We start from the raw sequence: 14,447 nt of genomic DNA on the forward strand, positions 1-14,447 counted from the left end.
TTCATGTTGTGTTAAGATTTGTCACAGACATTTTTTAGCAATAAAAAAATAAGAAGAAAAATCTGCTGCTTGCTTAAGAAGCGTGGAAAGTATCTATTATTAATTCTATTATTGTTCCTCAATTTATATATCTATTTATGTCATTACCATCTCCTTCACAAAACTTCTTTTAAAACCTATGAACAAAAGATTTTGACTTTGTTTGGGATGGCAAACCAGAAAAGATTCAAAGAGGGTTTTGTAAATGATTATAACTCTGGAGGCTTTAAACTGCTTAATTTAGAAGCTTTATGTTTCTCTCTAAAAGCATCAATGGTTCAAAAACTTTATTTAAATACAGAGTGGTACACGAGTATTTTGTTGGACAAAAAACACTTACTATGGCAGCAAAAAACTGTATCCCTTTTTTGCAACTGATGCCCTCCCACTTTCTATATGTGGATAATTTGATTGGAAATAGATCTAGCTTTATAAAAAGAATGTCTGCATGCATGGTGGCGCTTCCAATTTCATAAACCAGAAAAAAGAGATGACATCCTACAACAGATCATATGGTACAATTCAAATATTGTGATAGATAGGAAACCTTTCTTTTGGAAAAAAATGTTTGAAAAGGGTATTATTTTTGTAATGATCTAACCAATGAAAAAGGTAAGATCATGAAATATGAAGAATTTACAAATGTATATGGTAATGTTTGTTCGCGTTACTCGTATAATCAAATAATTACAGCTCTGGGAAGGAAATGGAAGCAACAAATAAATCAAGGGTTTTATAAACTTTCAGTGTGTAAACCATCAACAAAAAAATCTATTTGGATGAAAGGAATAAAAATAAACCAACAAATAAATAAATTTTATTTATCATATAACTCATTAAAGACAATCCCTTACAATACATTTAGAAAGTGGGAGGACATAATTGACTCTCCTTTACCATGGGAGTGGATTTTTAAATTAATTTACAATACCAATATTGATGTACAAAATAGATTTTTTCAAAAAATCAAATAATGTACAATTTTCTGCCTACAAGGAAAATGTTAAAAATTTGGAATATGATAGATACTAATGAATGCCGTTTTTGCTGTTTGGAAGTAGAGTCGACTGAACATCTGTTTTGGTACTGCCACATTGTATCTTCTTTTTGGAGTGAGGTAGAGAAGATGTGTTTAGAGTTGGGTTTGGTTTTCAAGTTGGATTTAGCCTCTGCTTTACTAGGAGATTTTGAAAATAGAAGTGATCCTGTCAATTTAATTATAACCCTAGGAAAACGTTTTATTTTTAAAGCAAAAAACCAATTCTCACTTAATATTAATTATTTAAAAAAATATATTTATCAGTACTTAACCTGGGAAGGTTACACAGTTGAAACAGACAAAGAGAAAAAAAAGTATAAAAAGAGATGGGAGGTTCTTAAATACCTGGGAGAAAATTAGTCTGTGATATATTTGCAAATATATCATATAAACTGATGTCGGCCATAAAGATTTAAAGTCGGGATCTATATAATATTCATATATCTACTATTGGGGACTACTGACACTACTACTACTACTACTACTACTACTGCTACTACTACTGTCACTACTACTACTGCTACTACTACCAATGATAATGATAATAATAATAATGAAATATTATTGTTTGTAATTATTGTAATTAATAGTAGAGATAATAATAGGTATTATGGATGTAATAATAATTAATAATAATAAAAATAGTAATAGTGATGAAAGGTAGTGGAAATAATAGTAGGAATAATAGTGATAATAATAACAGTAATAATTAATAAAAAGAAATGCCTTTAGGGTTATGTTTTTTGAGATTGTGACATATGGTGAAAGATAATGAGGGGAACTGATGATGGTGAAAATAAATATTAGTTTGAGTATAGGGACTAATACATTTAAAAAATTATAATTTAAAAAAAAAAAAAAAAAAGGGAAGGAAGAGAGCAAAAAGGAACTTCAATTATAAATTGGCCGCAGTCTATCAGTGTTCGGGAGCCTAGCGGTGTATTTATGTTGCACTATCACATTTATATTGTTTTGACTTTGTGTTGGTGTGGGTGGTTGGGGGGAAATGGTTTTTTTTTTTTTTGTATTTGTTGTGGTGTTGTGGTTTTTCTTTGTTTTTTGTTTTTAGTTGAATATTGCAATTGTTAAACGTTGATGTTTGTTTTGTTTTTTTTTAATGTTATGTTCTGCTGTCTTTAATAAAAAAAAAAAAAAAATAAAAAAAAAAAAAAAGCGTGGATCAGTTTTAAGGTTTAGAATAGGAAGTCAATGGTCCTGCTTCTGTTATTAGGTCATTTTATATCAATCAAAACTTTTGTCCACTTGACAGAAATGAATTTTTCATTTGCTTTGGATCTTGTCCAGTGCGATAAAGCTACAAACCCATTTTCAAATAGTAAAAAAAGAAGGAAGTCGGTAACAGGTTTTCTGGTTCTCACAAAGCCTTGGGCACAAGTGTCAAAATGACCAACATGAATGTTCAGACTCAGGGACAGTTTTAGAACAAATTTTTTTAGACGGCTTACAACTCTTACTTGTACCAATGGGGTCTTGTCCTGCCTTATCTTCTACTTTTGTGATATACTTGTATTCCCTTCTGAGACCCACTGCTGTTTGTCACATATCTATTGTCTTGTGTCAGTAACCAGAAACTCAAATGCCAGACTCCACCATGTGGCTGTACTTGGTACCCCAGCTATACCCACAGCGCTCCCTGGTGGTCTAGTGGTTAGGATTCGGCGCTCTCACCGCCGCGGCCCGGGTTCGATTCCCGGTCAGGGAACTAAGACATTTTGCAATAGTTTTATGCTCAGGTCATACTAGAGTAGAACATTAATAACTACACCGCTGGCTGAAGTTTGAAGTTGTCCACCCTGACCAGTCCTTATACTTGCCAGTACAGTCGTATCATCTGAGTACTTTCGGATGTGACTCAGACTACTTGAACTAGAAGCCAGCAATGCTCAAGAGGAATGGCACCATGGATCCTGTCTGGACAAATGAGGAATTACACAGATTACATGCAACAATTATTGAACAGTAAAATACCTCAAAAGAGTTAAACGCCAAAGAAAACAGCTGGCTCAAGAGGAACCAGCTGAGGTGGCTCGGGCATCTGTTCCGGAAGCCTCCTGGGCGCCTTCCTCGGGAGGTATTCCCGGTATGTCCTACCGGGAGGACTGGGAGACCCTGCTTAGACTGCTGCGACTCGGCCCTAGATAAGCGGAAGAAAATGGATGGATGGATAGTTAAATGCTAAAGAAAAAAAAAACGTGTTTTAGGAAGAGATTTAAAAGCAAGAAGTGAGTCAGCTTGTCTAATGTGAATGAGCAACTCATTCCCTAATCTAGGACTGGGACAATAAGGTTGTATTTCTGTGAAACAGTTAGTAGAATCCAAAAGTACAGAGAAGTGGGTGGAGATAGGGGGAGGTGAAAACAAAAGGCAAAGCAATGCAGGATTACTCAAACATGCAGGAATCATCTGAAATACAACTTGGAGTAAACTAATGATAAAGGTTTTTAAACATGCACTGTGTAACTTTTCGGTTGAGGGTCTGTCACCTGCTTCTTTCTATGGAAATGTCATTGCTCTGCTTAGAATGTTTCACAGTATGATATTAAAAAGATCTACTTTACGTTTATATACCTAGAAAAACAGGCATTCTGACGGTGAGTGCGGTCATGGGAAAGGTTTAATTCCAGACAAAGCAACAACATCTCCATGGAGAAAAGCATTTGACAGACACTCCAGCAGAACAGTTACACAATGCAGCTTTAAGTATATTCTAATCCTTACATTAGTCCTTCTCATTCCAGCACCATGACCCCGGCTGTATCGTCTGTCGTATCATCTCACGTTCGGACGAGCTGCACCCGCCAGTCCTCCCGCCCCGCGCTGACCTCACCGTGGGCCTGTGGGGGCAGTGGGTGAGCCAGCGCTGTGAGGTTCGCCCCGAGGTGCTGTTTTTAACCAGGCACTTCAGCTTCCACCAGCACAACCGCACCTGGGAGGGACGCTATTACCACTACTCGGACCCGGTCTGCAGGCACCCCACCTTCATCCTCTACGCGAGGGGGCGCTACAGCAGAGGACTGCACTCCACCAGGGTGATGGGAGGGACTGAGTTTGTGTTTAAAGGTAAGCAAGATTTGAACTAGGGTCGTCAAAAGTATCGAAAATCAGATACTAATTGATGCTAAAACTAGTATTGAAACTACATACTCGTTAGAACAAGTATCGATATTAAAAAAGTCACATTCACAGGACAGTGAATAATTTTAGAATGATCTTGAGCTGTGTCAGAACAAGTGTAAGAGCACACAGACTAGTACACAATCTGTGTATCATTCATTCATTTGTTTTTCAAAATAAAACCAAAAATAAGAAAACATAATTACAACTATTTTCTTCATTATTTGTCTCCAAAACCAAATGAAAAAACAGATAATGATTTCAGTGTTGTGTTTAAATGAATAATGGAAAAAAAAAAAAAAAAAAGGATAACATTTCCCGTTTTCATGACATAAACTGCGATGCTGGACTTTTATGCTGCATACGGACTGAACCAGGACTGATCCTAGGACTGCACCAGGACTAAAACAGGCTTAAAACAGGACTACAACAGGATTAAACCAGGTCTAAACCAGAACTGACCAGTCCTGGTGTGTTCCCGGTATGGTTCTAGTCTCATTCCCCGTCTGGCCTGGTCTTATTATTTCATATTGTCACATAAAGCTTTTGTCACTTAAGACTTACTCACAGTGGAAAGAGGAACCACAACTTTTACTCAAGTACTTCAATAAAAATATTACTCAAGTAGGAGTTATGCTGTTAGAAAGATACTCTGAAAAGTACAATTTAAAATATTACTCTAGTAAATGTAACTGAGAACGATTTGGGTATGGATAATTTAGAGGACCTGATGATATATTACCATCATTACATTTAGACATGAGATTTTGAGCACAGCGTGGACTGTCACAGGTTAGACTGGGATGTTTTGCAGCATTCCCTGGTGGTCTAGTGGTTAGGATCTCACCACTGTGGCCTGGGTTGGATTCCCGGTTGGGGAGCTTTACCGTATGACAAACCACAGTAACAATGTCTAAAAGAGTATGTGATTGTGTCTTGAAGCAGCTACATATTCTTAAAGATTTTCAAAACTCCACATAATGAATCATTTACTGAAGTCTTTAAAAGCTCAAATCTCTGACGGGGAGTGTTTCAGTGTCATGTTAAAACTCTGACACTGAAATATTCCACTGTGCTACAGGATTACAAACTGTGGATGAGGTCATCTTAAGTTCCTGTAATGCCGACCCCAGCTGTACCTCTGACCCATGACACATTCCCTGGTGGTCTAGTGGTTAGGATTCGGCGCTCTCACCGCCGCGGCCCGGGTTCGATTCCCGGTCAGGGAACTGAAGTTTTGAAGAACATGATTGATGACATTCCGGTTTAAGCATATCTACAGCAATTCAAGCAATTTCAGAATAATTTCAGAACAAACTTACACATAATCAGCACAGTGACAAAACAGCAACCAGATCAAATTAGAAGACATGTCAGGGAGGAACTCTGACGTTAGACTTGTCACAACTCCACTGCCACTGTACAAACCCCTGAAAGAGGCTCATGTAGTTGTATCAAGTACAGTAAATCATATTGTCGTTGCTGCTTTTTACTGAAGAAGAAATCTGTTGACCATCAAACAAATCAGTACACTCAGAAATGCATCAAAACCTCCATAATGTTATTTCCCTGACCGGGAATCGAACCCGGGCCGCGGCGGTGAGAGCGCCGAATCCTAACCACTAGACCACCAGGGAGCGCTGTGGAGTCATTGTGAGGTCATTGTACTGTGCCCTAAAAGCTCCAGATGGATTTTAATTTGTTGAGTCTTGAGGTCAGCAAAAATAATAGTTGTCTATTTTATTTACAAACTCTCAACAAGTATCTTAAAAATGTGAAAAACATAACTTCAGTCATCCAAATGTCCTTAGTTTGCTAATGGATTTGAGCATTCTAATTATTCACCACGATGAGTTTCTAAGGGCCTGTTTACACAACAACGCTTGCGGGTAAAAACAATAAAATATTTTATCAGAAGTGCCTTTTGTTTAGACGGTGACGGCGTTTTTGGGGATTAAAAATGCAAAAATCTGAAACCCCCCTCCAGAGTGGAAAAATTGAAAACACTCCGCCGTAGTGTTTCCGTCTACACTGCCCAAGACGCAAAACTCTGGTCAGATCTGCTCATACCGTTTAAGTCACATACCATCACCACCTAGCGTCACCAGCTCGCTGCCTGACATGCATACACAATCGAATTCCACACACTTTTGCGTCACCGTATGCACGCAGATTTCCTCCTGAAAACACTCATCTAAACACGTAATGAAAAGTGAAGATGTGACGCCACTTTTGCATCTTCTGTTCAGACCGTCATCATATAAACGTAGCCTCAGTGCTTTTCACAACTCTCAGAGCCCAGAGCAGAGTTTTAACATCACGGTAAAGCTAATAATTACTAACATGCCAACAAGCTTTCTGAAAACGTGTTATAATTAGATACACATGTAGTCTTGACAGCTGATTTTGTAAATGTCTGTACTTGGATAGACACATTATACTCAAGTACACAGACAAACGGTAAAAACAGTGGTAAAACTTATTCCTCACTTTCCTAATGTATTCTTAGCGTCCTAATTATTAATTCACCCCCATGAGTTTATAAGTACTTTTCACAGCTCTCAGAGGCCAGTGCAGAGTTTAACTGTGACATTAAGGCTAACATGCACTTCCTGATTCTCAGACCACACAGAGGTGCATATATACTTATGGTATAGTCCATATTATACTGTGTTGATGAAACAAAACCCAGCTCCAGGTAGGGTTGGGCGGTATCCAAATTTTGATACCGTTAAACCGTCTCTGTATTTTACCGGGGTAAACAGTATTACCGTATTACCAAAATGTTTTAGTACGACTTTGGTAAGTGAAGCCACATCGCTATACAGTCGATGTGTATGACCTGCAGATTTATAATCTCTAAAAAGTTAAACATGAACCATCTCCAACACGATAGAAGCACAGAACAGACTCACCATCAGCAGCACAACCTCTGTCGCTGAAAAAACATAATCCACTGAGTCGTGTCCTTTAGTCCGACAAAAGCTGAACCCCATCAGTGCACAAGAAGTGAACTGTTTTTATCAGCTCTTACAGTTCATGCAAATGAGAAACGGAGTTTTAAGTTTCGTTTCTATAAAACGTAAAGAAATGTGCACCTGAAGTCAAAATGCTGTCAAATTGCAGAAGTACTAGTGTTTTCTTTTGAGACCAACTCACTCGCGGTCGGACTTGCCGTCTTTTCTTAGTCTCTCTTATGAGCGTCACGTGACAATGGACCGAAACTAATCGAACATCATCTCCCCACGCAGTTAAAAGAAACATTAGACACACTATTAGTTTTAATCAAGATAGAATTAAATTGAAAATACAACCACACATTAATTTGTGCTGAGCAAGGTCCTTATTAGGTCCTTATGTGCTGCAGATTTTTTTAATGACGGTAATGAAACTGATACCGTTGCTTTTTTTTTTTTTTATAACTCCAGGTATGTTTTTGACGAACTAACAACATTCTAATGTGACTTAAAGCTCACAATAGTCAATTCTGCATAATATCGGACTTTTAAAGTAACACACTAACTTACCTCCGTTTCCTTCCAGTGAATCACATGCGCGTGACCCCCATGGACCTGGCCACCACCTCCCTGTTGAACGTCTTCAGCGGGGACGAGTGCGGGGCGGAGCGGTCCTGGCACGTGGGCATCGAGCAGGACGTCACGGGCACCAACGGCTGCCTGGCGCTGGGAATCCGTCTGCCACACACCGAGTACGAACTCTTCCGAATGGACCAGGACGCCGACGGGAACTACCTCCTCTTCAACGGACAGAGGCCCAGCGACGGATCGAGCCCGGACCAACCCGAGAAGAGGGCGACGTCGTATCAGTCTCCTCTGGTGCAGTGCTCGGGCAGTACTGGGCTCCCTGGGTTTCATAACAGTGGAGAAGGAATAGAAAGAACGCACAGACTTTTTAATGACAGTTCAGGGCAGCATTCGTTAAAACAGAAATCCATATTGTTGCTTTTTGTTTTGATTGTCGTGGAAATGTTGTATAGTAGTTAGTAATGGAGTAAACTGTAGATAAAATGGAGAAGAAGTAAGGGACAGAATCAGGCTTTGGGCACTAACCAGGATATTTGCAGCGGATGCCGTCAACATTCCCTGTGGGTGCGATGCTAACTGTAGGCACTGCCCCGTCTGAGGCTTTGTTAGACTTTAATCTGAACTTCTTTTTTTTTTTTAACACACTTACCACGTTTACATGAGAGCTTTAATTCTGAATAAAAATGTATTTCACTTTAAAAAGACCATGTAAACAAATGAAAATGATCATTCAAAATTAAACTTAATTGAGATGTAAACAGACTAATAATAAAGAGTAACTCAAACATGTGAATGAAAAAAACACAACTCTGGGTATGTTTTTGATGAAATAACAACTTTACAACATGGCTTAAATCTCGGAAGAATCCATTTTGTGTAATATCGGAAGGAACTTTAATCAAAATTCCCCTGTGATGTGAATCAGCTAAGCCACAGGTGTCAAACATGCGGCCCGGGGGCCAGATCCAGCCCTCCAAGACCTTTAATCTGGCCCTCGGCTGATTTTCTACTAAAATATTTTAAATTCTATTGTTTATTAAAATATTGTTAATTTTGCGGCGTTTATCACAGCAGTGTCTCCAGTGTCTCTGTACGTGGCCCCTCCCACCAGAGCAGCACAAAAGACTTGTATCTTTCCAAACGCTCTTAAAGGACGATCGTTTTGACTGTTGACTGTGACACCTCATCAGCAAAATGTCAAAAATGAGAAAAGTGGAGCCGAGTGCAGGATTTTCCAAGAAAAATTGACTTATTCCTATTTATACAAGTTAATGTAAAACAAGTTCATGTTAAAACATCGTGTTGAAATTGTATTTTTTGTTCATAATATTATAATATTTTGTAAAAGAAAGAGTTCATCAATTAAAAAAATAATAGATTTGTGTTTCTCTGCACAAATATTTGAACTTATTGTTATTTTTGGGGTTTATATGACATGAATTTTCTGATCCGGCCCCTTTGGGATCAAAGTAAGTTGGATACGGCCCCCGGACCAAAATGAGTTTGACACCCCTGAGCTAAGCCTTTCTCTCATACATTGTTGTTGTATCGAAGTTATTCAGTAAAGCAAATCGAAACTAGGACTGGACTGCCCATGTGTTTACCAATAAGTTTTTCCTTTTGTCAAGATCATCGTGACTTCCCAAGCCTGGAGTGGATAAAACAACGAAATTAAAAATAAAACATGGACCATTGAAGAGACAGAGACTCTGCTGCACCACAAGAACTGCACTTTACTGTACATTTAAACTGTACTTTCTACATAATATAAACTAAACGGAGGTGGGTACTTGGATAAGAGTACTGCTACTTTACAATACGGTGTTAAAGTACATATGAGAAAAAGCTGTATAATTATTTTGACCTCGAGAGTTCGGTTTACCATATATCTGTACTCAGGCAAGACAAAGTTGCTCGAATACACGGTTCACATCTGATACATGATGTTTAAATACGGTATATTCTGATAAAACTACAAGATAATAGTAAAAGTAAATGTAAATAGTTACTACCCGCCTCTGTCCACACGGAGCTCCTGTGTATCGTGTGGAGATTCATGAATTTATGTCAGAGTGTTTACAAAAAAAGGGAAGTTATCATACAATACTGTAGCCAAAGTTTAAAGTTTTCTACTGATTTACTCTTGTTATCCAATAAAACTGTCCTTATGTAAAACTGTGTTGTATGTTTATGCCTTTAAAAGTGTCTTTGTGAGCTGTGCAATTAGGGCTGGACATCAGAGCCAAATATAGGTAGAATTTTATACGTTTATGACTAATTTGACTTTTTAAACTTTTCCGATGGAGGATCCGTCAATCCGTGTATCATTCGTTCATTCGTTTCTCAAAATAAAACCAAAAATAAGAAAACAAAAAAACAACTATTTTCTTCATTATTTGTCTTCCAAACCAAAATGAAGAAAAATGGATAATGATTTGTTTTTTCAGTTTTCCATAAAAATTGAATGAAAATAGAAAAAAAAAAAAAAAGGATAACGGCTGTTTCCCATTTCCGTGACTTAAACTGTGATGCCGGATTGAACCAGGACTGAACCAGGACTGAAACAGGTCTAAACCAGGTATAAACCAGGACTGAGTGTCGGGACGGGCCCAGGTGTAGACTGTCGGGTGATCAGGACCTGACCGGGACTGAGACCAGGACTGAGATCGGTTTAGTCCTGGTTTAGACCTGGTTCAATTCTGGTTCGGTTCAGTTCTGGTTTAGACCTGGTTTAGTCCTCTTTTAGTCCAGTTTTATTCCTGGTTCAGTCCTGGTTCAGTCTGTAGGCAGTGCAAAAGTCCGGCATCATAGTTTAAGTCACGGAGACAGAAAACGGCCATTACCAGTTTTTTTCCATTATTCATTTAAAAACAAAATTGAAAATTGAAAAAAAAACTAATCATTATCTGTTTTTTCATTTTGGTTCTGGAGATAAATAATCACGAAAATAATTGTTTTTTCATTTTCTTATTTTTGGTTTTATTTTGAAAAACAAATGAACAAATGATAAATATATTTCCATCAAAATCTTTTCTCCTTTGAGTTGTTATTGCTTTGTCTGGAATGTTTCACAGTATGGCATTAAGTCATCCTTTCCATCGTCATGGAGACTAAACCAGATCAAGTTACAGGTCAGATCTGTGACGAGGCAACCCCGTTCACAGTCAGAATGTCTGTTTTTGTAGGTATTTCTGAGCTATATTCACCTGTAATTTAATAAATGTAAGGCCGAGTTGTTTAATGTGATACTGTGGAACATTCCAGGCAGAACAATAACAACCAAAAAGTTACATAGTGTACCTTTAAAGACTGCTCTTCTACTCTTTCTTTAAAACCCAAACTAGTGTCATTGTGGGACAGTCTTTGGGCCACACGTCATTTTCTTTTCAACACAGTGAAAATAACAGAGCAGACTCGAGTTCCCGTACATTTAGATGAGGATTAGAAAGACCGTGGCGCCGAATGCCCCAAATACAGACTCCAGCGCAAGGACAATGAGGTGTGTTTTATCCATCAAACCCAAAAACTCCCGTCTGCCAAATTTTGGTTTTCTTGTCAGTACCAATGTCACGCCACAACGGGTAATTTGTTTAAATACTACGAAGAAAACCAACACGGAAAATACCCAGTTTAAGTACCATGTTATAACTTTGTGTTGTCACGATACTAAAATTTCAAACTTGATACTAAAGGAGTAGACTTGATATGCAATTCTGATACTATGGTAACAAAAAAACTACAATACAATAGATTATTTTCAACATTAAATACTTTCTTTTATATTCCCACGTGGTCTGATATCTGTGTAATCCCTCAGTCGCCAGGACCATGTACGTGTACTAGTCTATTCAGGAAATAGCAGGTGCGTCCAAACTGTGGCCCAGGGACCAAATGTGACCCCAGAACCAGTTTATGTTGTCAATCATGCCTGATCTAAGGAAGCCGAGAGGGGACACAACAAACACAAACGCAGCAACAAATACAAATGCGACAACACAACAAAAAGCCACAACACATTAAAAAGCCACAACACATCAAAAAGCCGGCAAGTGAAGAAGAACTACAACGTGAAAAGTAAAGGAACGGAGAGGTTGGAAACGTAAGTAAAAGTAATTTATTGTTTTATCATTATTCGTTTCACGTTGTAGTTCTTCTTCTTCACTTGCTGCTTGATCGGTCCGTCGGAAAATAGAGTCCCGCTGTCATTTCCGTTGTGGCTTTTGTTGGTGTGTTGTGGCTTTTTGTTGTGTTGTTGCATTTGTATTTGTTGCGGCGTTTGTGTTTGTTGTGACCCCTCTCGGCTTCCGTACTGATCTGGCCAATTTAATCACAGACAGTGCAGTGTAATTCTTCAAATTCAAGTAATTCTACCACTATAACCCCAGTAACATCATACTGTATTGTGATTTTGACCTAAAATTAATCAGGGTTCACAGTCATGGAAATCCTGGAAAAGTCAAAAGAAATTCAAAGTGTAATTTTCCAGGCCTGAAATCTTTTTCACGCAACTACAACGTTCCGTTAAGTTATCATTAGCTTTATAGAAATAATCATTATGATTATTTCTAAATGTATGTTTTGTTTTTAAAAGAGATGACAATAAATGCCCTGACAGGATTTTGAGTGTTAAAAAACTATAATACCAAACCATAAGGCATTGTTTCCCAAAAACTGGGTTGCAACCCTCAGGTGGGTCACAGGAGATTTTTTTGGGTTGCCTTGTCATGATCTGCATGTAGGTCTGCAATATACAGCTCTGACACGAGATTTTCTGTGCTCACAAAAATGAAGACAAAGCACAGAAACAGACTGAATGCTGCGTCTGATCTGCTGCTGCGCTCTCCTCCTGCATCCGGACTGGAACACGCTACAAAAACGCAGACAGGCCCACCTATCTCATTAGAAATGTTGAAATGTTAAGACATGTTTTGTACAATTTTTTATAATCTTTTGGTAATTATTTTATAAACTGTTTTGTTCCAATATTGCTGGTTCAATTGAATGTTGAAAAGAAAAAGAAACATTTACATTCACATTTAATGTCCAAATAGGTGACTTATTGATCCTTTTACTGCTGATTCAATGTTTTTCATTGTTTAAAACTTGAGTAATACTAATTGTTTAGAGAGACACGATCACTCAGTCAACAATAAAATATCCTCATTAATGTTCAATAATGGTCAAATCCAACTTTATTTTTTGATATACGAATAATGTCTAATGACTTGGGTCACGAAATTTTGTGACTTTTAAAATATTGGTCCCCAGAAAAAAAAAGTTTGGGAAACACTGCCATAAGATGAGTGGAAAGGGTCAACATTTCATATTTAGCCCTCAAAGTCTGATCAATTCTACACATGTAGGTGCCGTAAAGTCATGGAAAATTCCCTTTAGGTCATGAAAAAAATCATGGAAAAGTTTTGAAATTTTGTCAGTGTGGGAACCCTGATTAATGTTTCAAGCCTGCAGTGGTGCTATGTCAGGTGCATCTATTGAGCTGTATTGACCATGACTCTGCAGCCCTATACTACGAATGTTTCCATTTGTGGCCCTTGGTGTCAGAAAAACTGGACACTTCTGACTTATTTTCCTACAATTACTATGTACCATAACTATTTAATATAATGGAATAAAAACCTGTACAAATCCAAGCCATTTTTATTTATTATTTTTATTATTTTATGTATGAAGCTGAAGATCCAGTCTACTAATTGAACTTCTTGCTTTGGGTTGCCAGATACTACACCTGTTTCCTCAAATTCCACAATAGCAATTTCCATAAACTCTAGGTAGGACCATTTTTGTATGTTTTTATTTTATTTTATTTTTTTACAGAGTTGCCAGCTTAGCGAAACTATTAAGCGCCATTTTTCATTTTTCTGTTTCGTCAAAAAAATATAATAATAATAAAGTAAGGCCCTTAATTGAAGTGTCTTCAGTTTGCAGCACCATTTTTTACTCTTTTAACTTTAAGCAAAACTAATATCTCATGAGTAACAGTAATACAGGGTTTCCACTCTTTTTCACTGACAAAATTTGAAAAATTTTCTTTGACCTAAAGTGAATTTTCCATGACTTTACGGCACCTACATGTGTAGAATTGACATGGACTTTTAGGGCTAAATATGAAATATGTTAACCCTTTCCACTCACCTTATGGTTTGATATTATAGTTTTTTAACATTGAAAATACTGTCAGTGCTTTTATTGTCGTCTCTTTTAAACAAAAAGGTGCATAAGTTCAGAAATAATCATAATAGTCTAATGATAACTTAACAGAACGCTGTAGTTGGGTGAAAGAGATACTAAAATTCCATGACTTTTCCAGGATTTCCATGACTCTGCTAATAGTAAAAGTAGTTGCTGTAAAAGTTGAATCCTTGTGTAGCATGAATCATTTCTTTTAAAATAAGACACAGAAAAGAGGCTGGTATCAAAACCACATTTTTCATTTTTATTTCTTCAATGCTTAATACCATGGGACAGGATTGTAAGAATGGAGACCATAGTTCAGTCAATAATCGCCTCAGAAGGAATATAGGATTTGTATAATAATATTAATAATAATATAATAATAATATATATAAAGTCTGCATTGGTGTGGTCAGGAAGGAGTAGACAGAAATGTACAAGAGAGGCACCTATAATCCCCAGCTGGACCTGACATTCAAGACGTGTAGAAAGCACAA

General features: G+C 37.5%; 1 protein-coding gene and 3 non-coding genes across 4 annotated transcripts in view; 3 read left to right on the plus strand and 1 right to left on the minus strand.

Annotated features, from left to right (window-relative positions):
* LOC110174902 (protein APCDD1-like) overlaps positions 1-11,601 on the plus strand; it is a 33,848-nt gene extending 22,247 nt beyond the window's left edge. Inside the window, exons 4-6 of the mRNA XM_020941019.2 lie at positions 3,838-4,159; positions 7,757-8,065; positions 11,576-11,601. Of these exons, the coding sequence (XP_020796678.1) occupies positions 3,838-4,159; positions 7,757-8,065; positions 11,576-11,601 (657 nt within the window). The remainder of the gene's footprint in view (positions 1-3,837; positions 4,160-7,756; positions 8,066-11,575) is intronic.
* Positions 2,730-2,801, plus strand: trnae-cuc (transfer RNA glutamic acid (anticodon CUC)). The gene has a single exon. It is a non-coding gene; the product is annotated as a tRNA-Glu (tRNA).
* On the plus strand, positions 5,371-5,442 carry trnae-cuc (transfer RNA glutamic acid (anticodon CUC)). Its single transcript has one exon. It is a non-coding gene; the product is annotated as a tRNA-Glu (tRNA).
* trnae-cuc (transfer RNA glutamic acid (anticodon CUC)) lies at positions 5,779-5,850 on the minus strand. The gene has a single exon. It is a non-coding gene; the product is annotated as a tRNA-Glu (tRNA).
* Positions 11,602-14,447: the final 2,846 nt, after the last annotated feature.

Source organism: Boleophthalmus pectinirostris, unplaced genomic scaffold, assembly GCF_026225935.1.
Source record: "Boleophthalmus pectinirostris isolate CB_2022bp ecotype Guang Dong unplaced genomic scaffold, ASM2622593v1 HiC_scaffold_16, whole genome shotgun sequence".
Lineage (NCBI taxonomy): Eukaryota > Metazoa > Chordata > Actinopteri > Gobiiformes > Gobiidae > Boleophthalmus > Boleophthalmus pectinirostris.